General features: G+C 35.4%; 1 protein-coding gene across 1 annotated transcript in view; it reads left to right on the top strand.

Moving 5' to 3' along the window:
* Kiaa1033 (KIAA1033 ortholog) overlaps nucleotides 1-26,827 on the top strand; it is a 62,009-nt gene that overhangs the window by 22,704 nt on the left and 12,478 nt on the right. Inside the window, exons 11-24 of the mRNA XM_013019114.1 lie at nucleotides 381-541; nucleotides 4,472-4,598; nucleotides 8,023-8,148; nucleotides 11,494-11,601; nucleotides 12,622-12,768; nucleotides 12,897-12,976; nucleotides 16,058-16,163; nucleotides 16,835-16,951; nucleotides 18,824-18,992; nucleotides 19,309-19,463; nucleotides 21,395-21,469; nucleotides 21,758-21,862; nucleotides 24,433-24,567; nucleotides 26,040-26,148. Of these exons, the coding sequence (XP_012874568.1) occupies nucleotides 381-541; nucleotides 4,472-4,598; nucleotides 8,023-8,148; nucleotides 11,494-11,601; nucleotides 12,622-12,768; nucleotides 12,897-12,976; nucleotides 16,058-16,163; nucleotides 16,835-16,951; nucleotides 18,824-18,992; nucleotides 19,309-19,463; nucleotides 21,395-21,469; nucleotides 21,758-21,862; nucleotides 24,433-24,567; nucleotides 26,040-26,148 (1,720 nt within the window). The remainder of the gene's footprint in view (nucleotides 1-380; nucleotides 542-4,471; nucleotides 4,599-8,022; nucleotides 8,149-11,493; nucleotides 11,602-12,621; nucleotides 12,769-12,896; nucleotides 12,977-16,057; nucleotides 16,164-16,834; nucleotides 16,952-18,823; nucleotides 18,993-19,308; nucleotides 19,464-21,394; nucleotides 21,470-21,757; nucleotides 21,863-24,432; nucleotides 24,568-26,039; nucleotides 26,149-26,827) is intronic.

A 26,827-nucleotide genomic window follows, 5' to 3' on the forward strand; every position in this document is an offset into this window, starting at 1 on the left:
GCAAAAAGAAAAAAGCCGGAAGTGGCACTGTGGCTCAAGTGGTAGAGCGCTAGCCTTGAGCTGAAGAGCTGAGGGACAGCGCCCAGGTCCAGAGTTCAGGCCCCAGGACCAGACCTCCCCCCCCAAAAAAAAATATATATATATGGGAATTCAAGTTTGTGCAAGCTACAATAGTGTGTTTGTGAATATTTAAGCAAAATAAAATTGTTATACCAAGCACCAGATAAATAAATGCTTTCACTTTATGCTGCAGTTTCATATTTGCCTCAAATTGATTTTTGCAGTTATTTTTTCTTGGAATGAATTGTTTTCTGTGTACACTTTAGAATTATTAAAGAGCTTATTGTCCTCATTTAATGATATTTCCCTTTTTATTTCAGGTACCAGCCATCACCCTAACTGCTAATATTATTTGGTTTCCTGATAATTTTCTGATCCAGAAAATAGCAGCAGCTGCCAAACTTCTGGACAGAAAGAGTCTTCAAGCCATTAAAGTACACAGGGATACGTTTCTACAGCAGAAAGCTCAATCACTTACCAAGTAGGTTTTATCAATAACTGTAATGATAGTACTTATATTTTTTTACATTAAAATGTTTGAATTAATAAAGTCAGATATACTTATTACCAGAGAAAGGTTGAGACATCTTCAGGAGATTATATTAGCACTTAAAAAGATAAGTTTTAATCTTAATGTCAATTTAAGTGCAGACAAAATATGCTTTATGTACACATACTTCTTATTTGGTTTATTAAATAACTTTTGTTTAAATGAGTTGTTTATGGTAGATGTCATTACAAACAGTAGGTATCTATGATGAGTTTTTGAGGAGTTGACTTCAATATGAAGCTGTTCTTTTTTTCGTTCCCTTAATTTTTAAATATATTTTATCTTATTTTTTTGTTCTAGTCCTGGTGCTTGAACTTGGGGCCTGGGCACTGTCCCCGAGCATCTTTTTGTTCAAGGCTAGCACTCTACCATTTGAGCCACAGCTCTATTTCAGCTTTTTTTGTGTATGTGTGTGGGGGTGGTGGGGGTAGTTTATTGGAGATAAGCGTTTTATGGACTTTCTTGCCCAGGCTAGCTTCAAACCATGATCCTCAGATCTCAGCCTCCCTTGTATCAGCTAAGGTTACAGATGTAAGCTACTAGCATCCTGCTCTTTCCTTTATTTGTCTGCTGATAATGTGAAAGGGAAATTTAATTGTCCCTAACCCGATTCCCACCTGTACCTTAGTCCTGCTTCCCAAAACACAATACTCCCATGTCCATAAAGAACTTTGGGTTTCCCTTACCCAGCTTCAGTAACTACATTGTTCTGTATTTTTCTTTGAGTCTACTGCTAGAATCTCATGTTAACCTGGATAAAGGTTTTGAGAGAAATGACACAGGATGCTGTCATTGGACTTCTGCTGGTCACATGTTACCTGTGATACAGTTAAAGGCTTAATAGTGATACTTTGGAACTTGCTGTTGATCCTGGTGATAGATAAAATTGGGTCATTGCTACACAGTGGAGAATAAGAAGTATGTCTGCATTGTAGGAGGATCCCCTTGCATATGTTTACGGCCATTTGAAATTTTGAACATTACTAATAAGCCATACAGTATTAATACAGGCAGATTAGCTGTGGGCAGCTGATGATGAGAAGCGCTACATGTCTGCCATGTCATATATCAAATGATCATGAACCTGACATGCTCCACCTTTTCTAGTAGTAAAGCATCCCAGTACCCCTGTGTCCTGTGGCAGTAGTCAATGGACAAAGTATAACCAATTCATGGCAGAGATACCAAAGCTACATAGTATATCCAACAAAATTAAGGATGGAAAAACAGGTTTAGATTTGAAATTTTGTTTTTCAATGAGAGGGTTCATTTTTGTATATGTACAAGGTACCAAGATCATCTGGCATCTAGCTGTAAGAGAATTGACAGATAAACTATGCTCTTTATCTTTTGTAGTCTGATCTAAAGCTTGCTGAGTCTTTTTTTTTTTTTTTTTTTACCATGGATCACTTTCATAATGCTGTTGACATTTCTAGCTGGGAGTAAAAGACACTCTACATCTCTTTCGCTGGTCCTTACCTAGGATGTTTTTGGCTGATCCTGTACTTAATGTCCTTGTTGTACCTGATCACAGGTGCCTCCTCAAAAGTAGGAGTGTTGCTCTAGGATTCTGCTTTCTCACTGTCTGTCTTTGTCTCTTTCTCAGAGTTAAATAACATTTTAGCACCCTCAAATAATCCACACTGTGACTTGGGTTTTTGGTCTAGTGGAAATAGGACACAGGAACGGTTTTTACTAGGTTTCCGCTTCCCTAAAACATGATTGTTAGAGATTTTGATATAATCCCTCTGCACGCTGAGATCTTATGTTGGCAGATTGCCTCATTGTGGGATTCTTATCTTAATCTGTTCTAGATCCTCTGCTCTGAAGAGCTATCCTTTGGCTGAATGGAAATGTGGGAAATTTCTTCACCTTCTGTAACTGAAGAAGATTTTTTTCCTCAGTCCTCGGGCTTGAACTCAGGGCCTGGGCACTGTCCCTGAGCTTCTTTTTGCTTGAGTCTAGCACTTTACCACTTGAGCCACAGCACCATTTCCTGCTTTTTATGAATGGTTTACTGGAGATAAGAATCACATAGACTTTTCTGCCTGGGCTGCTTTGAACTTCAATCCTCAGATCTCAGCCTCCTGAGTAGCTAGGATTACAGATGTGAGCCACCAATGCCTGGCCTGAAGATGATTTTAGTTGTTAATATTAGATTCCATAAGAGGAATTGTCTATTTTTTACAATTTTTTTTGAGAGAAAAGATAGCTTCAGTAGCTTGGAAGTCTTACAAGTTCTTCTTTGTGAGGTTGTCTAAGTTGAGATAAATTGGTAGAATGATTAAGTGTTTGTAATTAGCCTGAACAATAGAAAACATTACATTTGCTGTTGACTTAAGTCCTTTCAGGATGAGAAAAAAAGGCTTCCTAGTGTTGGGTTTGAATCTTGGCTCCACTGCTTACTATTCATCTGATCTTGGCATCTAATTTCTGTGTGGCAGTTTCTTCTTCTGTAAACTGGAGATAATAATACCTACCTCATGGTTCTTGTGAGGATAGAACTAGCTAATTTGTAAAGTTCTTAGAACAGTAACTGACAGATAGTAAGGATTTAGGTTTTAGCCTTTACATTCTGACTATTCTGTTTTCTTAATCTTGTTCAAGCTGCCCTCTTTTTCTCTCAGTTTTTCCTTCCTAGGAAGATGATTTCCCCCTCTATAAGTTAATTTTTAACACATTAACCAAAGTGAGATTGATCCTCTGAAAAACAGATACACTCGTTCTGCTTTTCCCCTCCATTGGTTTTCCCTGTCCTCAGAGTTGAAGTCCTTGCTCCCCCACAAGGGCTTTTGCTGTCCCTGCCTCACGCCATCGTGGCATGCTCCTAGCTTCCACTCTGTACCTCTCTGATATAGTTTTGTGTTCCTCTCCTTGCTTATTATCCACTTGTCATATTTACCTTTTTATTTCTGGGACATGCCAGACACATTTCCAAATGTCTTAAGATGTTTTCACTTACTATTTACTTTCCTTAATTTCACTTCTGTCATATGTTTGTGTGTGTTACTCATTGATCTGGTTTACGTCGTGGCTCCCAATTCACATACGCAGTGACCTGCTTTGATTATTGTATTTAAAAATTGCACCCTATCTCAGTCCCTATTCATTAACTTGCTTAACTTATTACCATCTCATTTATAACCTGATACCTTTTAATTATTTTGATACTTTAATTTTTTATTTTTTTATTTAAAATTATTCATTTTTATAAGGGTACCATTTCACAAGTCAGGAAATGAGTACATTTCTTTTTGGGCAATGTCACCTCTTCCTTTGTGCTCTCCCAGTTTTTCCCACCTATTTGTGTCCACAAGTTGTATAGTTCATTTTCAAACATAGTGTCTACTGAGTACCACTGCTGCATTTGCTGTTCACCCTTTGTTCCTCCATTTCTGTGTTCCCCCTGTTGCCTCCCCAAAGACAAATAAATGAACAAAACAAAAAAAAAAACAACCCTAACACCCTTGTTTCCATTTCCTGGAATTTAGATTTTGTTTTTCTTTTGAGATAGAGTCTTGTTATGTAACCTAGGCTGGACTGGAACTCATGCTGCCTCAACCTCCTGACTACAAGTGTGCATTATTATGCCAGATTTAATTATTAACTTCTTTATTGTACTATTCTCCTTTGTAGAGCATAGATTTTGTGGGAGAAAGGATTTGCATCTGTTCTAGATACTAGAAATACCACCTGCCCTGTACAGGCTCTTAATAAACAGCCATATATTTATCATTTCTGTCTTTTGAAAACTAGAAAGGCAAAAATGGCTACTGTAAGGAAACATTCCAGTTAATAGGAAAAATAGGGAAGTTACTTTATTTTCATGCACTAAGTAACCACAATGTTTTCCTTTGTTAGAGATGTTCAGTCTTACTACGTCTTTGTGAGCTCATGGATGATGAAAATGGAGTCTATTTTATCTAAAGAGCAGAGAATGGATAAGTTTGCTGAAGACCTCACCAATAGATGCAATATTTTTATACAGGTAGCTGTATCTTATCTGAAAGTCTTTTAGCTAATATTTACATGGTGTATCTTTTTTAATCCTTACACTGGTGCTGTTTCTGAATTTTTATACTTAATATATGCCTGCATATATTTTTCCCCAATCTGGTAATATTTATCTTTTTCGTTGCACTGTTTGTTTTATCATTACCAATATATTTAATTTGAAACTACCACCTGATTAGTTGTTTTCTATTTATCTGCCTTTTGTTTTGTGTTCCCTTTTCCTTTTCCTTTTTCTTTTTTCTTTTTTGGGTCCGGTCGTGGGGCCTGAACTCTTTTCCTTTTTTGATCATTTTTGGATTTTTTTTTTTTTTTGCTATTTTTCCCTTTATTTCCTTGATTCTGTATTTTACTGTTCTTTTTGTGGTTACTCTCAAGATTTTACAATACAATGTTACTCATTCATCTCTAATAGAACTTAAGTTACTTGACCAATTGTACTGTGTAGGGTTTTAAACCACTTGAATTTTGTTTTTCCTCCCTTCTACCCCTGCTTTGTGCTACTGTTATTTTTAAAATTAATGCTTATTTAGATTGACTCTTGTTTTCTCAATCTTACTACTTTCCATTTTTCCTACATTTCTCTTTTTATAAAAATACTATCTTATTGTTATTAGTAAGGTGTATATAGAGGGGTAGTGAGTCAGGTAATGAGTACATTTCACTTTTTGGACAGTATCACTCCTTCCTTCCTGTTCTCCCAGTTTTCCCCTTCCATCCCTGCTCACAAGTTTCATAGGTCATTTTTCACATAATGTATGTTGAGTAGCATGTTTCTAAATCTCTTTTTTAACTTTATATTTTTGCTTGTGGAGTTCCTATAAGTATTTCATTTAATGTAACTTTCTGTTGATGAATAATCACAGATTTTGGCCTGAATACATCTTCAATAATTTGTCTGCTTTACAATTCAAGATTGGTTAGGCTTTTCCATCTAATGGCATTTTATTATCTCCAGGCTTCTTTTGTTTCTGTTAAGAAGTCAGCTATTGGTTTTACTACTTTTTAAATATGGTATGTCTTTGTTCAATTTCTTTTAAATTTTAGATTTTGGATTTTAGCAACATTACTGTGTTCCCCTTAGGTATGGTGTTCTTCCAATCTAGTCATGGATTGAGTTGATTTGAATAGGCACTTCAGTCCTTTGATGATAATTTTTTGTTTTCAGTGCATTCTTAAATTTTTGAAGGTGGGAAGCATTAATCTTTCAGCATACTACTCCAGCACCTACATAGTTTACCAGAACCCTGTACCCTTCCTGATGGGCTGTGGATTCCTGTTTTTGTCTTCCTTTACTGTATAACACCACTGAAAAGTATGGTTGACATTATCCTTTAACAAAAACCTCTAAGACAGATGATCTAAAGAAAGTGTCTCCAAATGTTCACAACTCTGTGCTTCTATCTTCTTCCAGATCTTGGCCTCCTGTTTCCTTACTTTCCTGATAGGTCTTTGATTCCTTCCAAGGTATTTTATTAATGTGTTTTTCAGCTTTTCTAGCTGTACTCAGGAGACCATATTGTTTATTTTGTCATTAACAGTAGTAGATCCTAGACCTCTCTTCCCCCTTTTAAAGTAATATTTTAAAGTAATAGATTTTAAAGTAATGTTTTATTTATGTCCAGGTTACAAATTAATGTTGAATAGGTGATGTTTGGGCCCAGGAAGTTTATACTTCAAGACCTCAGCTTCCACCAAGAAAAAGAGGCCTTCTTTTCTGCCTGTCTTAAGAGTTTGACTTTTGTTGTTCCTGTCTCTAAGGTTTATGGCTCTTTTTTTTTTTTTTTTTTTGGCCAGCTGTGGGGCCTGGACTCTGTGTCTGGGTGCTGTCCTTCAGCCCTTCAGCTCAAGGCTAGCACTCTACCACTTGAACCACAGTACCACTTCCAGCTTTTTCTGCTTATGTGGTGCTGATGAATCGAACCCAGGGCCTCATGCATGCAAGGCAAGCACTCTACCACAGAGCCACATTCCCAGCCTCTTATAGCTCTTTTTGAATGCATGTCTCAATCTTTGCCTCACTGCCATTTTCTTGAGGGTGCTCCCTGCCCTGTATCGTTTAACATAATAATAATGTATGTCATGACGGAACTGTAAATGAACAGTCTAGGGACTCTCCCATTTTTCACTTTATGTTATGTGTCCCTTTTCAGTGAAGCATGCTTACTGCAAGAGTATATTTACTTTCTTGTGCTCTTGGCACCATGTTTGCCAACATGTAACTCTAAATGCTAATATTCTCAAACCTTTAAAAACCCTCCAAATCTCTATCATTATCATTATGTTTTTTTTGTTTGTTTTTGTGCCTGTCTTGGTGCTTGAACTCAGGGCCTGGGTGCTGTCTGTGAGCTTTTTTGCTTTTGGCTAGTGCTCTACCACTTGAGCCACAGCTCCACTTCTGGCTTTTTAGTAATTAATTGGAGATAGAGTCTTAAAGGTTTTCCTGACCCAACTGGCTTTGAATGACAAACCTCAGATCTCAGCCTCCTGAATAGCTAGGATTACTGGTGTAAGCCACTGGCACCCAGCTATCATTCTGATTTATTTATTTATTTATTTGTTTAGTATCTCTTTTAGGTTTAAATGAAAAACTGTATGAGAAGCAATATCCTTATTTCCTGTTTTCTGATTCAGTTTCCCTTAGTTGAGTAGCATTCTTCTTCTTCTTTTTTTTTTTAACTTGACAAAACTTTGGCATCCTTCATAAGAAGAAGGGGAAGGGAGAATGTGTTGTCCTCATTGGGTTGGAAGGAGAGAAGGCCCACTGACAGAGATGAGATTACAGGTGGACTGTAGGGATTGGTGTAGGGAAAGAAGAAAGAAGGAGGTGGTTGAATTCAGAAATTCCTTCATGCAATGGTCGGAAAGCAGCTCTTTCTCTTCATTCTTCACTTCTTAGCTTCTTAGAGTCTTGGCTCTGACCCTAGATAGGAAGAAAGAGGAGCTTTCATTTGCTGTACTGGCAGGTAAGATAAAGATGAGTAGTTTCCTTGACACGATTTCCTTGAAAGTTTTCTTTTTTTTCCTCTTTATGGAAAGATTAAAAAATATTATACACTTCAATTTCAACAACATTGAACTTTTGGTATGTGATTGTCTAAATTAACTTTTTTTTTATCATTGTTAGTATAAATGTGATGTACCAGAGGGGTTACAGTTCTATAAGTCAGGTAAAGAGTACTTTTCTTTTTGGACAATGTCATCCCTTCCCTCACTCTAAATTAAGAGTTTCTTTCATACCAACTAATAATGCATAATTATTCTAGGTTAGGAAAACTATTTCAAAATTTTAATAACTGGCTTTAAGACAAACTTTAGAATCATTGTCAAATTGAGAAATAATTGTTAGTACAGAGAGAAATATGAGTTCTTGTGATAATATTGAATGTTTTCTTTTTTAGGGATTCTTGTATGCATATGGTATTAGTACCATTATTAAAACCACGATGAATCTTTATATGTCCATGCAAAAGCCAATGACTAAAACCTCAGTTAAGGCATTGTGCAGGCTCATTGAACTTCTTAAGGTTAGTGTTGGTTATTTTACCTTGTCTTGGTGATTGAGAAATGACCAGAACTTAAAATAATCTTGTGAAATTTGACTTCCTGATTACATTGAGAACTTCATGTAAAGAAGGCCTATATTAAAAGTTGTGAGAACATGTACTTACCCTTCAGTTGAAAGAAATTTCTGATACAGGTGGCTCCCTGACTTACGATGGAATTGTGTGCTGATAACCTTCTAGCTCAGATTAGCCCATTTTAAATGTGCTCAGCACACTTTCGTTATCCTGTAGTTTGGTAGCATCATTTTACTCAAGACCTATTTTTTTAATAAACTATTCATTATTTCATATATATTGAAAGTGAAAAATAGTCATATGAATATGTTTTTGTACTGTTTTAAAGTTGAAAAATTGTAAGGTGAGGCCTGTGTTCTTAAACTTGGTTTAGTGTTATAAGAAAGAAAAGAACAATACAAGAGCTAGCCCTCTTTTTAGTAAAGTTCTATTCCTACAAGTTTTAAAAGCACGTTTATATGAGTTTAAAAATATCATGATATAAAATATGCTATAAGGTATCAGTTATTTTTTGTAGAATTCACATTCATATGAAGTTAGTTAACATAATAATCAGAAAGTGCTAAATGGGTTGTAACAATGAAATCCCCCCTCTCTATAACTAACGTAAACTAATAAGAAAAAAGAAAATACTAAAATTTTGTGATGTAAACAGAATACTACATAAAGTTGTGAACAAATGAATTCCAAATCTTAACATAGTATACATTACAGAAATACAGTAAAGTGTTTTGTAGTATAGTCTATTAAAAAAAAAACTCACAGGAAGAGTCTACTTAGTCTTATGCAAAAATTTAAAACATTTCTGCTAATAATAGACCAGAATTGTTCAGGAAAGAAAGTTTTGTTTTGATTTTCCTGCACCTTTGAATTTTCTGGCTTAAAAAATTAAGATTATATATATATCATAATTTTGGATTATATAAATATAATTTGTATTGTACAGTTTTGTTGACCTTTTTATGAAATACAAATACAGTGTGTACAGTTTGTATATGATTAGATACATATAAATGTAGGGTTTTTTTTTTTGGTGCAAGTACTGGACTCATGACCCTGTGCTCTTGGCTTTGTCTTTTTCTGCTCAAAGCTGGCACTGTGTCAGTTCAGCCACACCTCCACTTCTGGCATTTCGCTGATTCATTAGAAATAAGAATCACACAGACTTTTTTGTCTGGCTTTGAACTGCAGTCCTCAGATCTTCACCTCCTGAGTAGCTAAGATTACAGGCATGAACTAACAGTCCCTGGCATATGAGCATAATTTAAAAATAATAACAAATATGATGCCACTTAAGAGATTGAATGTTACCAGTATTTTCCAAGCCCCAGTTATATCTCTAGATTGCATTCATCCTACCAACCCCCCTCATCTAAGGAAATACCATTCATTATTATATAGGGTTTAAAAGTTCCTATTAATGGAATAATTTTTTATATTCTTTGTCTCGCTCTTTTTACTCAAAATTTTATGTTAAAATGTATCTATATGGGGATAGGTACCTATAATACGGTCATTTGCAGTGATGGGTCTTGTCTATGAATAGACTTTAGGGTTGTTCCCAATTTTTACCATCATAAACAATTCTTCCATTGTTTTATTTCCTGGAATACTTGTACAGGAAACATACCTCAGGTAGTAAATGAGGTTAAGTGGGTAGATACTTCATTATATGCACATTATATAAGTTAGTTATGTATCAACTTTCCAAGATGGTGCAAATCCTTTCCTAAATAGTAATAACAGTTTAGGTATAATAGACTTACTATTGTTCCTTGCCTGACCAGCACTGGTTGAGTACCATTTATTGGAACTGCTTGGGACTAGAAATATTTTGGATTCTAGGTTTTGTTTTTTCTTTTTTTGGCGGGGAGGTGTCCGGTCATGGGGCCTGAACTCTGGGCCTGGGCGCTGTTCCTCAGCTCAAGGATAGAGCTCTACCACTTGAGCCACAGTGCCACTTCCGGCTTTTTTTCTTTTTGCTTATGTGTTGCTGAGGAATCGAACCCAGGGCCTCATGCATGCAAGGCAAGCACTCTACCACTGAGCCACCTTCCCAGCCCTTTGTTTTTTTCTTAATTTGGGGAATATTTGCACATGCACAGTTGGGGACCGGATCCAGGGCTGTCTGAAATTTACTTACGTTTCATGCATACCTTATATACATGTCTTGGAGGTGAGGTAGTTATTTTACAAAGTTATTTATATTTGCCTTGTTTTAATTGCAACGCTTCACCTGAAGTCAGATGTGCCATATTCTACTTGTGATATTACATTAATACTGAAAAAGGTCTGGATTTTGTAACTTTACAGGTTTTGATATTCAGTTTAGGCATGCTTCACTTCTATTACAGGTTTCTGTTAATTTTTGTTTGTTTTATAAATTAATGAGAATAATTACTTTTTTTATGGTCCTAGGGCTTGAACTCAGGTTCTGGGTGTGCTCCCTAAGTTTTTTTTTTAAATCAAGGCGGGTACTCTACTACTTAAGCCAAGCTCCACTTTTGGCTTTTTGGTGGTTAACTGAATGAAGATAAGAATCTCACGGACTTTCCTTCTTAAGCTGGATTTGAACCAAGATCCTTAAATCTCAACCTCCTGAGTAGCTAGGGTTACAGGTGTGAGCCACTGACTCCATGATAATTTTGTCCGTCATAGGGCTTGAACTGTGGGCCTGGGCGCTGTCTCTGAGCAATTCAGCTCACCGCCATAGCTGTACCACTCTAGCCATAGTGCCACTTCTGGTTTTCTGTTGGTTAATTGGAGATAGGAGTCTCATGGACTTTCCTGCCCAGGCTGGCTTTGAACCACAATTCTCAGATCTCAGCCTCCTGAGTAGCTAGGATAGGCGTGAGCCACCAGCACCTGGCCAATGATTGTAATTTTTAATGTTTAATTCCTAATGGTTAATGATGGTTAATAATTGATGGTTGGATATGTTTTCAGTCATTCATTACCTTTTTAGGAAAAACTTTATATCTTTTAACTTTTTCTTGGATTGTATGCCTCTAATGGATATCTTTCCTCATTTGGAGTCTTTATGTGTATTCTGAATACTAATTCTTTATATTTGGCAGATGTCTTTCATATATTTGTTTTACTTTCTGTTGTTTGATAACTATTAAGTTGTTAATTTTAATGTAATTGAATTTAAAATTTTTACCTTTTATTGTGTTTTATGTTTCTCAGTTACAGATTCCTTCCCATGCTTAACATTTTAAAGATATTCTCCTATTATTTTACTTAAACTTTAAATTGATTTTCACAAAATTACTTTTGGACATTTTTTAGGCAATAGAGCATATGTTCTACAGGAGAAGCATGGTTGTGGCTGATTCAGTTTCACATATAACACAGCACCTTCAACATCAAGCTCTTAATTCTATTTCTATAGCCAAGGTATGTAAGTTATTATGTATTCTACATAAGCATTTTTTTCTATTTGATGTGCTTTTTAATTTAGCCTATCCCATTTCTTTAAATATTATTGGTCTTTTCTATCTTTAGTATTTTATGATTTTTATTGATTCTTATGAGAGTTACCATTACTCTGAAATTAAAGCATAAAATACATTTATACATCTCTACAAAAAAATGATATTGACTGGGCTTTTTAGTGGTTCCTGCAATCCACTAAAGTCTGAGAATCATGGTTTGAAATTAGCCTGTGCACTTAAGAATAAACAAAAGACCCGATTCTACCACACATTAAAAAAAAAGAAATTAGCCTGTGCACAGAAGTCCATGAGGTACTTTTCTCTAGCCAAAAAGCTGTACTGGAGGTGGCTCAAAAGCCAGTGAGCAGAAAACCTGAGCAAGAGCATGAGGCCCTGAGTCCAAGCCCTGGGCAAAAAAAATAAAAAAAAAATTGATAGCATATGAACTTTGAAAATGAGATTTCATTGTTACAAATGATTTCTTATTAAATTAATATAGAATTTTAAAGTATGCCTAATATGTTTGCTATTTCTGACTTCTTTTTTTTTTTTTTTTTTGGTTGGTTGGTCATGAGGCTTGAACTCTGGGCCTCAGTGCTGTCCCCTCAGCTCTTCAGCTCAAGGCGAGTGCTCTACAACTTGAGCCATACTGCCACTCCCAGTTTTCTAGTGGTTTATTGGAGATAAGAGTCTCACAGAGTTTCCTGCCCGGGCTGGCTTTGACCCGAGATCCTCAGATCTCAGCCTCCTGAGTAGTTAGGATTATAGGCGTAAGCCACTGATGCCCAGCTATTCCTGACAATTGTAAGGGATAGTGTTGAAAAGATAAAATATAAAACATATGAAATTCAACAATTGAAGTAATTACTCCTGCTCTCTAAAGTTGAATCATAGAAAGCTAATAGAAAAATTTTTCTTATGAGACTTGTGTTACTATCTCAAAAACTAAGCTAATAGTTTCCTATTTTCTGTTATTTTTAAGAAAAGAGTAATTTCAGACAAAAAATATAGTGAACAGCGTCTTGATGTGCTCTCTGCCCTAGTTTTGGCTGAAAACACTTTAAATGGACCAAGCACAAAGCAACGACGACTGATTGTTTCTTTGGCACTAAGTGTTGGTACACAAATGGTAAGTGTGTTGGTGTTACTTATGGATAATATCAGGTCTGATATTTTACAGTTCTTTAGTTATTGACCCAAGAAACCTATCCCTACTTTTGACTGCAACTTCTCTGCTTTTTTTTCTCCTTCTGAAAGAAAACATTTAAAGATGAAGAACTCTTTCCCCTTCAAGTAGTTATGAAAAAGCTGGATCTTATCAGTGAACTTAGAGAACGGTAAGTAGGATTGCTATCTGTCATAATACTCCTGATGACAGAACTAACAGGAATATTGGTTTTCTTCTTAGCATAACAAGAAAGGGAATAAAACCAGATAGGGCATTAGTTCTTCACTGTAACCACCTTAACAAAATGTAACCTCCTTCACCTTAACAAAATGTAACCTCCTTGATCAGAAAGATATTCATGAAGTTATCTTTCTTTTTTTTTTTCTTTTTCAGTCATGGGGCTTAGACTCAGGGCCTAAGTGTTGTCCTTGGCTTTTTTTGCTCAAGATTAGTGCTCTACATTTTGAACCATAGCTCTACTTCTGGTTTTTGAGTTAAGAGTCTCAAGGGGACTTTTCTGCCCAGGCTGGCTTCAAACTATGATCCTTAGATCTCAGCCTCTTGAGTAGTTAGGATTATAGACATGAGCCACCAGTGCTAGCTTAGGGATCTTTAGGTTTGTTTTTATAGGAGCATGCAGCCTCCTGGAAAAACTCATACAAAGTAAAGCAATGTGGCCTCAGAGCATTTGACAGAGACTAATGCATATTTTGATTATTATGTTGAGTGTTATTAGTGGACTTTAAATCTGCTGCTTTACAGTAAGGCTTCATCAATTGTCAGACAGTGATCCATGACACATAGTCTTCTGTAATTTTTTTTTTTGGGGGGGGTTCCAGTCATGGGGCCTAAACTCTGGGCCTGGGCACTGTCCCTTAGTTCTTCAGCTCAAGGCTAGCGCTCTACCACTTGAACCACAGCGCCACTTCTGGCTTTTTTTTCCTTTTTGCTTATGTGGTGCTGAGGAATCGAACCCAGGGCCTCATGCATGCAAGGCAAGCGCTCTACCACTGAGCCACCTTCCCAGCCCAGTCTTCTGTAATTTTAGTGATAGGAGTTTAATTACATTGTCAGTGGCCAGTCACTAAGTTCAATTTTGGGAAGTCTTATTTTGGAAGTACTGTTGACTTTATTGTTTTCTCTTTATTGAGTAAACAAGAGATTTCTTGAAAGGAAAACGATTCTTCTGAATAACAGTTACAGCACAATTTCCATTTAATACTCGTAATTTTCTTTGCTGTGCTGAGAAGATGACATTTTTCTGGCTGGTAACCTGTAATTTTCCATCTTTGGAAGAAAAATTGAACCTTCCTCATTATATAATATTTAGCCATCATTTGTTACCATATAAGGTATGAAATAGTTATTTTGTGGCAAAGACTGAACATATGACAGGGGTTTTATCAGTTTTTAAAGTTGTAAATAAGTGTGATGTAAGTGTTGCTATAATAAAGTTATAAGTATTATGAGTCAGTTTTGTCACAGTGATAACAAAATTAACTCTTGATAAAAATTTATTTAGTGCATTTCCAAGAGTTACCAAAGTCTTAGCATTTCTGACATAGTTCAAAAGTCTAGAATCACAATTTAGACTCAAAGTTGTCTTTTATATGTGAACTATTAAAAACTGGACAGCGTGGCTCATGCCTTGTAATCTTTACTACCTGGGAGTTGGAGATTGAAAGGCTGACCATTTGGGGCTGGTTCAGGCAAAAAATTATCAAGAGCCCATTTTAATCAGTAAAGTTGGGTCTCAGCTGTACATGTCTGAAATTCTAGCTACATGAAAAGTGGAAATAGGAATGCCATGGTCTAGGCTGGCCTTATTTGAAATGAAGCAAAAAGAACCAGGATGTGGCTCAAGTGGTAGAGCATGGTAGGTACTGTGAGGCTCTTCCTAAAATGAATAAAAAAGAAAGTAACTTACTTCCAAGATACAATGGAACAGAGTAAACATGCTTATTTCAAAATGGAGAAATAAGAAGAAATGGGATCAAAGAAAATAGAAACCCAACATGGCAAACTTTGGTGACTAAGTTCTATGAAATCAATCTTGGGGAAGCAACATTTTAGCCTACACTATGCACCACGGGAGTCTAGTCACTCTACTCTAAATACTGTCAATGAAGTCTTTATACTCATACCCTAGAGTCTGAAGTAGGGGGAGTGTGGCCAGTTCTTGAGACATTCAGGGCATGTTTCTTACTGTCTGGATGTAAAGTGCTTGTCTTTTTAATGGTGCTTATCTTTTCAGAAACCAGCTTCCTTAGCCCTAATCTTTGACTTTTTTTTTTTTTTTTTGTGACAAATCTGTAAGTTCTTCTAGTCTTTCTGCTCTATTTTTGGCTTCCAGTTTTTACTATAAGCCTGGATAAAAGCAGATAAAGTTAACTAAGCATAGTTTGAATGCTGTGGTGAAATTCTCTGTGCCTAATTAATTAGTCCATTATTTATATTTATTATTTTTTAATTAAAAATTTTTGTGGCCAATTACTCAGCCTCACTCAAAGTCCAGGATGTGGATGTACAAAATGTACACAAATTCTTTGCTGGACATGAAAGCACTGTAGTACAGTTCTTAAGGAGGTTCTCATTGATCTCAGAAACAATAAGAACTTTTCACTGTCCCCATTCCTATTGACATTCTCTTTTGTACTTTTCTCCAGAATCTCTCTTAAGCTCTGCCTGGAGCATTCTAGGACTACACCAGTTCCAAAGACTTGTTACTTTTGTGTCACTGGGATACTGATAGTGACAACTTAGAGGAGAAAGGATTTATTTTGGCTTACAGTTTCAGAGAGTTTACACTGTGGTTTCTTGGCACTGTGGGCTTGGGCATGGTGGTGGGAGCATGTGGTGGCAAGGTGGACAGGAAGCAAAGTGAGGAAGGGACTGGGGACCAGGTAACACATTGAGAGGCTTGCCGCAGGTGACCTACTTCCTCCAGCTAGGCCATCTCTTAAAATTGTTAGTATCTTCTAAAATAGTACTACCAGGTATTTAGCACATGAACCTAAGGGAGACATTTCATAGTCATACCTTAATATATTATGTTCAAAGAATCTTTGGAATTGAAGTGTATGGAGAATTCTGATAAGAAATGTTGGAATATTTTGTTGCCTTTGCTCAATTTGAAAAGTGTGATTTTTCTATATAATGTTGAGCGAAATGATACAGTGAGTATTCTTTCATGCTGTTTTGGGATACTTCTATTTGGGCACTACTAATTATATACTACCTTATATTGTAGAGTCCAAACACAATGTGACTGTTGTTTTTTATACTGGCATCGAGCTGTCTTCCCAATTTATTTAGATGATGTATATGAAAATGCTGTTGATGCGGCTAGATTACATGTAAGTAAAGAATAATTACAAAGAATAATTTTAGTCACTTTTTAAGTTTTAAGAATAGTTCATTTAAGAAACCTTTATTGGCTGCTAATCTATTTTGAATGTTATGCATATGCAATATGTATTTATACAGTCTGTAGTTAAATTTATATTGATGTTAATGAAGTTAGTTTTAATACATTCTCCCATATAATTAACCGTTCTGATTTTAATTTGTCATAACAGTCTGACATTTACTCATCAGAAAACTGTATTTTGCTCAAATATACCTTCTTTTTCTCCCATCTTCTCCCTTCCCTCTATCATCTCCTCACTCCTCTCCTGTCCTCTCTGTGTTGTCTATTCTTTTCCTTTTCCTGTTTTCTTTTCCTTCTTGAAGTAGGGATTAAAGTAGAGCCAAGCATATTACTCCTTGAGCATGCCACATCCCACAAATGTCTGTTTGGAAGTGAATGTTTGAAGGCATAAAATAGGAAAAGATAAGTGAATATAATTTTTTAATGTGTTTATGTGGTTTACATTCTTCTCTTGGGAAAATAAGATGGTTATAGAAAGTCATCGTTCCTTCAGACCAAGGTTTTTATTTTTCTGCATAGATTATTTACCTGTGTAATATTGTTTAGATTACATTCCTGAGTTACACATATTGATATTGACTTAAATTTTCTCCTTAGTATATGTTTAGTGCTTTACGAGACTGTGTACCTGCTATGATGCATGCAAGGCATTTAGATTCATATGAGGTACTTCTGGATTGTTATGACAAGGAAATTATGGACATTTTAAATGAGGTAAGATCATAGCTAAGATGGAAAAGCTTAAAACAGAGTTCTGGAAAAAAAATCTTAGATTTAACCAGTTTTTTTTTAAATTAAAATTTTATTATCTTTGAATAGTTATACAAAGAGGTTTCAATTCAACATGGCAATTTATTTGTACAAAGTCTTGTTCAGTGTCGGACTTTTCATAAAGTCAAACTTACTTATAAATCACTGTATAGAGCAAAGAACTATTTTTGTATCAGTATTACTATTATAATAAATTAGTTTTTGTTACCACTTTTTAAAGAAATTTAGGAATTTGCAAATTCATAAATAGTAAATTTAAATTTCTCTTTATTATAGGAATACATGAACAAAATAGTTTTGAATGTTAAATGCTCCTGATATATGGATAAGGCAATTAAACTACTGATATTTTACTGAGTTTCATATGGAGAACTCCTAAGAAGGGAAAAATTAAAGATTTAAAAGACAGTAGAGCAAAAATAATTTGGATGAATATAGGGTGTCCCTCCCTTTCTAATGTGTATAAACACTGATATCTTTAAAATTAAATTTCCATCTAGTTATACTTTTGTCCAGGAGGAGGAATTAAAATTAACCACAGTACAAACTTATTTAGGTTTAGTGAAATTATAAATTTTTCAGTATAAATTTTTTGTACTAAATATTCTCTTTGCCAGTGCTTGCTGGGTTATTGAACTCAGGGTCTTGTACTGAGTTAGATCCTAGTATAGACTAGGATTTTGAGAATAAAATATATGTAGCCACTGTTTAGAATTGTGGTAGACTAAGAAGATGGTTAATTTAATTACTTTTAGCACAGTGAATTGTATGTTTCAGTTATTATTATAGTGTACATTTTTATGTGTTTGTTTTTTTGGGTCCGGTCTTGGAGCCTTGAACTCTGGGCCTGAGCGCTGTTCCTCAGCTCTTTAGCTCAAGGCTAGCGCTCTACCACTTGAGCCACAGCGCCACTTCCTGCTTTTTCCTTTTTGCTTATGTGGTGCTGAGGAATCGAACCCAGGGCCTCAGGCATGCAAGGCAAGCACTCTACCACTGAGTCACCTTCCCAGCCCATTATAGTATACATTTTTAGAATCTTTCTTTAGTGTATATTTGTAGAATCTCTCGTCTTGTGGATAGTTTAAAATGTGTTTATGCTCCACATTTAATATTCATGTTTCTTATAGTAAACCACAGGTTATTAGCTTTTGATTTTCTTTTCAAGAGATTTAAAGTATTAATGAAAATAAAGTTTTGGTATTTATATAACCCAATGCTCCCCAAAGGCATTGGTATGAAATGGAAAGTTGAATAGTTTTCACTTTCTCAATAAAAGTAAATTTTTACTACTGAGGTTTTTGGATTCCTAAGTCAAAAAGACCAGTTTGGCATGTTTTTTTTCAGTTACTGCACTGATGATGATGATGATGTTGATTTGATGGCACTAGGACCCTGTAGAATCCAGGGCCTATACTTAAGCTGTGACCCTAGCCCTTTGTTTCACTTTGCTTTGATTTTTGTCTTAAAAAAAAAATACCTTTAAGTAGGTATACAAAGGAGTTGCCCTTTACTGAAGCAGTTTATGAATACAATGTATCTTGATCAACATCACCCCTTTCAACATTTTCAATTTCCCTTTTTTTTTTTAATTTTTGGGAGAGGTTCATCCCACTATCTTTGTATGGGCTATCCCTGAATTTAGGATTCTTTTGACTTTGCTTCCCAAGTATCCGAGATTACACATGTGAGCCATTATAACTGTCTTGAGTATAAAACTCTTAGGGTATAAAATTCTTAGGGTCAAAGCATAAACATGTAGGAAAACAAAATAATTAAGAATATCATTTTGAAAACTGTCATTTTTCTTATGAGCAGCATTTACTGGACAAGTTGTGCAAAGAAATTGAGAAGGATCTGAGACTTTCTGTGCACACTCATTTAAAGTTGGATGACCGAAACCCTTTCAAAGTTGGCATGAAAGACCTTGCTCTCTTTTTCTCTCTGAATCCAATTCGATTTTTTAATCGTTTTATTGACATTCGAGGTGAGTATTTGAGTTCCCTTTTAGAGTCATCTTATGTCTCATTCTAACTATTTAAACAGGTAAATAATGGGTTCTAGTTTATTTCGTTATTTATTTCCATTTTGTTTCTTCTTTTGTTTTTATTGAGCTTTTTTTTTTTGAGACAATGTCTCTATGGCCTCAAATTTGAGAACCACCTGAGTACTGCACCTTATTTTACAGAAAGAAATTTTAAGTTCAAAGTCAGATGGTGTTTTTGTGCTGATTTATTTGTTTCCTTTCTAGTTTCATTTGTTTCTGCTATTTACTAAATAAATTTTTTGAAATTTTTTTCTAGCATATGTAACTCACTACTTAGATAAGACTTTCTACAATCTCACAACAGTAGCTCTTCATGACTGGGCCACTTACAGTGAAATGAGAAATTTGGCTACTCAGCGTTATGGATTAGTTATGACAGAGGCACATCTTCCAAGTCAGACTTTGGAACAGGTATGTGTTAAATACTTATAACATAATCTGACTATATGTAGTGTACTAATGTTTCTTAAGAAAAATCTATATTTTTGGTCTTTTTTTTTTTTGGTCGGCCATGGGGCTTGAACTCTGGGCCTGGGCACTGTCCCTCAGCTCTTCAGCTCAAGACGAGTGCTCTACCACTTGAGCTACAGCGCCACTTCCAGTTTTCTGGTGGTTTATTGGAGATAGGAGTCTCACGGTCTCTCCTGCCCGGGCTGGCTTTGAACCTTGATCCTCAGATCTCAGCCTCCTGAGTAGCTAGGATTACAGGCGTGAGCCACCAGCGCCCAGCCTTTTTTTTTTATGCCAGTTCCCAGTCTTAAACTTAGGTCCTGGGCACTGTCCTGTGCACTTTAAATATGAATAGATTATGTGTAGCTTTCCAGAAAGATACAAGTATAGTGAGGTAACCTCTGTATAATTGTAAGAAGTCCAGTTAAGATCATATTTGAGGGCTATAAACTTGGATATAATATAGAAACTTTAATATCTGAGGAAAATGTTTGATAAAACAGCTAATCTTACACAATTGTAAATTATTTGACCTTAAAACAAGTGCAAAGAAACAGATTTGCAAATTCACTTAGGTAATTTTCAATATGAAGGTATTTTATGAAGGTAGCATTTATATTATCAGTTAATTTGCATAGGATTTTTCTACAGTAATCAAAAAGGCATTTATTCAGTCCCAAACTTTTAAGATCATAATTTTTTTTTTGTTGGTCATGGGGCTTGAATTCTGGGTTTGGGCGCTGTCCCTCAGCTCTTCAGCTCAAGGCAAGTGCTCTATCACTTGAGTCACAGTGCCACTTCTGGTTTTCTGATGGTTTATTGGAGATGAGTCTCACGGACTTTCCTGCCCAGGCTGGCTTTAAACGGTGATCCTCAGATCTCAGCCTCCTTAGTAGCTAGGATTACAGGCGTGAGCCACTAGTGCCCAGCAAGATCATATTTTTTTTATCCTGCTGCCTGTTAGGATCATTTTCAGTTTACATATTCCTTCATTTACTTCTATACATCTACTATTTGTTGCAAACATGCTAGATACTCAGCTGTATTTAGGAAATCAAAGGGAAATAGAAACAGTCTCAGTTTGTGTACTTATAATCTAATGGGATAAAAAAATGTGTGAAAACAAAAATTTAGGTTAGAAGATGTTAGAAAGTGTTGTGCCAGTTTGAGTGCTAATAGAAAAATTAGGGAACAATGTGAAATATCTGAAAGATGAAAGAATCTCTGTCAAGAACTTTTATATAAAAATGATCTGGAGCTAGATGCCATTGGCTGACACTGTAATACTAGCTACACAGAAGGCTGAGATCAGAGGATTTTAGTTCAAAGCTAACCTAGGCAGTAGAGTCTGAAAGACTCTTTAGTTAACCAGTAAAAAGGCAGACTGGAAGCCAGGCTCAAGTGGTATAACTTCAGCTGAGCAAGCTAGAGGCCTTGAATTCATGCCTCCATACCAACCTCCAAAATGTGGTCTATGAAAGTCAAATGTAAAAAATTTAGAACTGGATTTCCTAAAACTCTAGAGTCTGGCTGCTTGACCTCAGAGCTTGCTTAGTTTCATTTTTTTTCACTTATGGAATTTATAATAGCACCTCATTTTGAGAATTACACATGATTAGTATATGAAAAGTAATGTCTCAGCATAGTCTGTGACTACTTTTCAGAATCTGGACATTAGTTTACTTTGTGAAAAACTTTAGAGAAAAATCCTTGAGAATATGTACAAGTCAAAGTTCTTGAACCTTTGGTGATACCTTTTATGAAGTTCTTTGTAGTAATTGTAAACTTAACTTCTAATATTGTAAACGTGGTAAGTTCCTGTATTGATGCAGATTTAACTGACCATCTTAGACATAAAACTTAGACATGCACTTCTGTGGATTGTGTTGTAGGGCCTTGATGTTTTGGAGATTATGAGAAACATTCATATATTTGTGTCTCGGTACCTCTATAATCTCAATAATCAGGTAAGTAGGTTTTAGACATTTTCTTAAAATGTGGGTTACTATGTAGTGGGAAGGCTAAAGAACAAGGAATAAGTTCTCAAGGGTTAAAATCAGTAAAATATACAAAATAAATAATTTACTAGTTAGAGATCTTGCTTATTCCTTTGCTGCTATACTTATTCCTTTGTACTATCTTCTTGAGTGTTTTTTCAGTTAAATTATCTTTAATGAGATTCTGAAATTTTCTTTGCTTAACTGATCAGTGTTATGGTTTGTGTTCTTACTGAGCATAAATTTGTCTCATTGCAGATTTTTATTGAACGAACAAGCAATAATAAACATTTGAATACTATTAATATTCGGCATATTGCTAATTCAATTCGAACACATGGCACAGGAATCATGAATACCACAGTAAGCACCTTTGTGGAGTTAGATGGGAATAAAGCCCTATCTAATTTAGTACTTTGGAAGATAATTTTCTTACTGAATAACTAGGCAAAATACATTGCTTCTTGCTTGTATTATTCTTGAATTTCCATTTTTTCTAGTGATATAGTTAAAAAGTGTGGCCTTAAAATTGTGTTGGATTGGATTTTATGAACTGAGACGTAAAAAGTACTGTAACATCTCAGGATCATCATAAATAACATTGGAGATTTAGAGATTATATGTGTATTCTCTGATGTTTTCTGAAAATTACTTTCAAAAACAAATCCTTGGTAGCTGTTTAATGTCATTTCTTTTGGGGGAAAAAGTATTGAAGATACACATATGAATAGGAACTTAATAAAAATAATTTGAATTCTAAAATAGGCATTCATTTACTTGAGAAAAGCACTAGATAGTAACTAATTTTTCCTGTGAGGGAGACAAGTGAATGTTTTAATAGGTTAGCATTAATGTTAGGTTATTTTACTTTAATATCAGCTGAAATCTCACTTTCTCAGGATATTGTGAATCTGAGTCAAGCCTTTTTATACTCATTCTCACAGCACCTCTCGCATTACTTACCATGTTTAAAAATTACTACACTTGGGATTTAATTTTTGTTTTTCCTGGACTGGGGGTTGATCCAGGGCCTTGTGCTTGACCACAGTACTTAGCCATACCCTTCACCCTTTTTTGTTGTTTTTAAGATTGGATCTCACTGACCTTGTCCAGGCTGGCCTTGAACTCACTATCTACCTAACTCTCCCTCTCAAGTAGCTGGAATTACAAATGTGTACCACCACTTGGCAGATTTTTTTAAAAGCAGTACATACTTGTTTAAGATATCTGTAACCTTTGCTAGAATATAAACTTCATGAGCACAAGAACTATTGTCTAGCAGAAGAACAGGAACATTACCTTGGGTGTACAAGGTGTCCAGAATGGTTATAGATAAGTAATTGCTTAATATCTTCAGGAAAATTAAAGAACACATGCTTGTTACTTTAGTATCATTCTTAACTATGTAGATTACTGTAAGTAATTTTTTCTTCTTTTTTTTGGTAAGTACTAGGGTTTGGAGTCAGAGCATTCTACTTGCTATGCAAGTAAACCATATCCCTAGCCCTTTTGTTTTTTTCAAATAGAGTCTTTTATATTTCACCTGCCTGGTCTTTGACAGTGATCCTCCTATTTATGTTCCTTCATAAATTGAAATTACAGTTGTATATCATTATGCCCAGTTTATTTGTTGAGGTGGTATCTTAATAACTTTTTGTGTAGGCTGGCTTTGAACTGTAATCTTATTTATCTCTGCTTCCCAAGTAATGGATTATAGGCATGAGCTAGTGTATGGAGACCTAGGAATAAGTACAGTAAACCCAGATTTATTATATGTAGTTTTATCAAGATGGTAAAAATAATTAAAAAATTCAAAAGCAAAACCTTTAGACTTCCTTGTGTGCATTACTCAACTCAGTTGGTGCAGAGAAAAACTCTCAGTCATGTTATTATCAGTGTGGCACAAATCATTGTATGATCTGCTGAATGTTTCCTTATTCTTAATTTTGTGAAAATCTGCCTTTCAAAAATGGAGCCCAAATGTCAAGGGAAATGTTGGTGTGCTTATTTTAAGTGATACAGTGAGTATCACTGTTTTTGAAAGATAGTGTGTCTTTAGTGGTTGTTGGCAGCACTACAGAACAAGTAAGCATTTGTAGTACAGTACTTCTGCATCCTGAGCATGGACACTTTTCCTCAGCAACTCATATGCACATGGATGCCAAGGCTCTGCTGTTGTCTTAGAGTGGAACATAGAAACTTCCATCTGTAATTATTATTATTATTTTAGGTCCGGTTGTGAGGCCTGAACTCTGGGCATGGGCGCTGTCCCTCAGCTCTTCAGCTCAAGGCTAGCACTCTACCACTTGAGCCACAGCGCCACTTCTGGCTTTTTTTCTTTTTGCTTATATGGTGCTGAGGAATTGAACCCAGGGTCTTATGCATGCAAGGCAAGCGCTCTACTACTGAGCCACCTTCCCAGCCCCCATCTGTAATTAAATGGCATGAACACTAGAGTCTGTAGTCTGGTTTGTTTCTTCTTCTAGCCTCAGCATTTTCTACATTTCCCCTTTGTTCACTTTTGTTGTAAAAATAGAAACATACAGAAAGGTCAGAAAGTTTGGGCAGTAAAAATTTGATTTATTATTGAGCACAGATGTGACGTACTGTAATTAATCCTAGCTACTTAGGAGGCTGAGATCTGAGAATCAAGGTTCCAGGTAGAAAAGTCCTTGAGATTCTTATCTCCAGTAAACTACTCAGAAAAAGCTGGAAGTGGTGCTGAACTGGTGCTGTGAGCTTAGAGACACGGCTTAGGCCCAGAGTTTAAGTCCCAGGACTGGGAGAAAAAAAGAAATTTGATTTATTTAAGTATTTCAGGTCCAGTGTGAATTGACTTTTAGAAATAATTGTTGGCCATTGTTATGCAGTAATGTTGACTAGAAATTGTTTTATATTAACTTTTTTCAATTTTTTAAATTTTAATTTTATAGGTTAATTTCACCTACCAGTTTTTGAAAAAGAAATTCTATATATTTAGCCAGTTTATGTATGATGAGCATATCAAATCCAGATTGATTAAAGATATTCGGTTTTTCAGGGAAATCAAGGACCAAAATGATCATAAGGTATGCTATATATTCTTTTAAGGTATTTTTGATTCAGTTCCTAAGTACATGGCAAATGTTTGTGCTACAATTCTAATTCCTCATTTTCTTTCTTCCTACTTTGTTTCCTGAAAGCAGTTGCGGTATCAATGTAAGACTATTCCTTCAAGTAGCTTAATCTATATGGATACACATACTTACATAGCTTGCTGTTTAGTGAAAATGAACTGTCTTATACATACTATTTTTCAGTGAGCTTATTGCGTCAGTACATACTGATCTACCTAATTTAACACCTATATAGGTGTTAAAAATGGGATAAAAAGGAATTTTGAGGAAAAAGAATAAATATTTAAAATTTCTAGCACAAAATGCTTACCACTTGAGAAACACTTTATAGTTCACATTCCTGGCAATAATTTAAAGGAATGCCGGAGTTTTCCCAGAGGGAAGTAAAGATCCTGTTAGATTGTAAAACATTACTAGTATAGAGGCATGTATCTGTGTGGATAGAGAACCACTGGGCTCAGATGGGTCCTATATTTTTGAGTTACCATATACAGAACTATTCTAATAATCTTTCTTTTTTTCCCCCCTAATAATCTTGCTTAAAATTCATCCAAGCCAGGTGCTGGTGGCTCACGCCTGTAATTCTAGCTACTTAGGAGGCTGAGATCTGAGGATCATAGTTCAAAGCCAGCCCGGGAAGGAAAAACCCCTAAGACTCATCTCCAACTAACCACCAGAAAACCAGAAGTGGCACTGTGGCTTAAGTGGTAGACCACTCTCCTTGAGTTGAAGAGCTCAGGGATAGTGCCCAGGCCCTACGACTGCCCAAAAAAAAAAAAGATTCATCCAGTCCTAACCCTCTTGTAAAATAGTTTGTAGTACTATTAAACATCAGAGCAGCAGAATGCTCCTTTCTGTTAAAATAATTTAATTACATATTATAGTTATCCCTAGAGAAGTATATCAACTATCTTTTCTTTATTGGGATGGACCTTACTAGTGCCCCAAGCTAAATAATTCTGCTATTGTGTGAGAATTGCTTTCTTTTGTTCTTATAATTTCTTAAATCTATCCACTGAGACTTGGAAAAGTTATTTTGCCTAATTGATGATGGTAGTAACAAATTTTATCCCAGCTGATGTGTGTTCATTGATGTGTTTGTAAATTCAACAGAAACTTGGTCACACATTTGAACAAATGTTTCTAGGAAGAATGAGTTTCTTTTCTCAATTTCATACATTAGTTGAATATTGGGAGACTATTAATAAAATTCAGTTCTGCAATTTATTCCCTTTAGTTAATATTGCCAAGAAAATAAAACATTGATCTTGAACCCTAATAGTTTTTGTTCCACAGATATTTATTCATTATACTTGATTTTTTTAAAAGGAATAATGAAATACAAAATTAGAAATAGAAGTGGTATTGACCTTTTGGTTTGGTAGTCATTTTGTGCTTAATTAGTCTTAAAATTCTCTCTTTAGTATCCTTTTGATAGAGCAGAAAAATTCAATCGAGGCATCAGAAAACTTGGAATCACACCAGAAGGTCAGAGTTACCTTGATCAGTTCAGGCAGCTTATCAGCCAAATTGGTAAGTTATTTTAAAACTGTTGGGAAATAAAGCAAAAATGCCAGAAATGCATATACCAAGTAGCTCATATTAATAAAGAACTTAACCATATGACCTCGTGCAATTTTATTGCACTAGAATGTTTGCTTACTCAGATAATTGCTATAAACATAATTGAAAGGCTGTGTACTTTATACAAGTTAAATAAAACATAATTGAAAGGCTGTGGACTTTATACAAGTTAAATAAAATGTCTTCATTCAAATTAGAAGTATAATTAGTAATGAATCTCCAAGATTGTATTCAGAATTAATAGTCAACTAGTAAGTAATTTTAGGGTACTCATTCTGTTTCAGGTACTAGTACATTTTGCACTTCTAAAACAGCTTCTCTCGTGCTAAAATGCCTAAATGGGAAGATACAAAATATTTACATGAAAGGTTAATCATTTAACTTACCATGTTGTATATGAATTTAGTTAAAGATAAAGTACTGATAATATCACTGAGGTAATTTTTTACTCTTGTACTATTTTGACCTTCTGCCTTCTGAGTAGAACTTGTCTTTCAAAATATGCCATTTTTGGGGCTGGGAAGGTGGCTCAGTGGTAGAGCGCTTGCATTGCATGCTCAAGGCCCTGGGTTCGATTCCTCAGCACCACATAAGCAAAAAGAAAAAAGCCGGAAGTGGCGCTGTGGCT

This window comes from Dipodomys ordii, unplaced genomic scaffold, assembly GCF_000151885.1.
Source record: "Dipodomys ordii isolate 6190 unplaced genomic scaffold, Dord_2.0 Scaffold3, whole genome shotgun sequence".
Taxonomy (NCBI): domain Eukaryota; kingdom Metazoa; phylum Chordata; class Mammalia; order Rodentia; family Heteromyidae; genus Dipodomys; species Dipodomys ordii.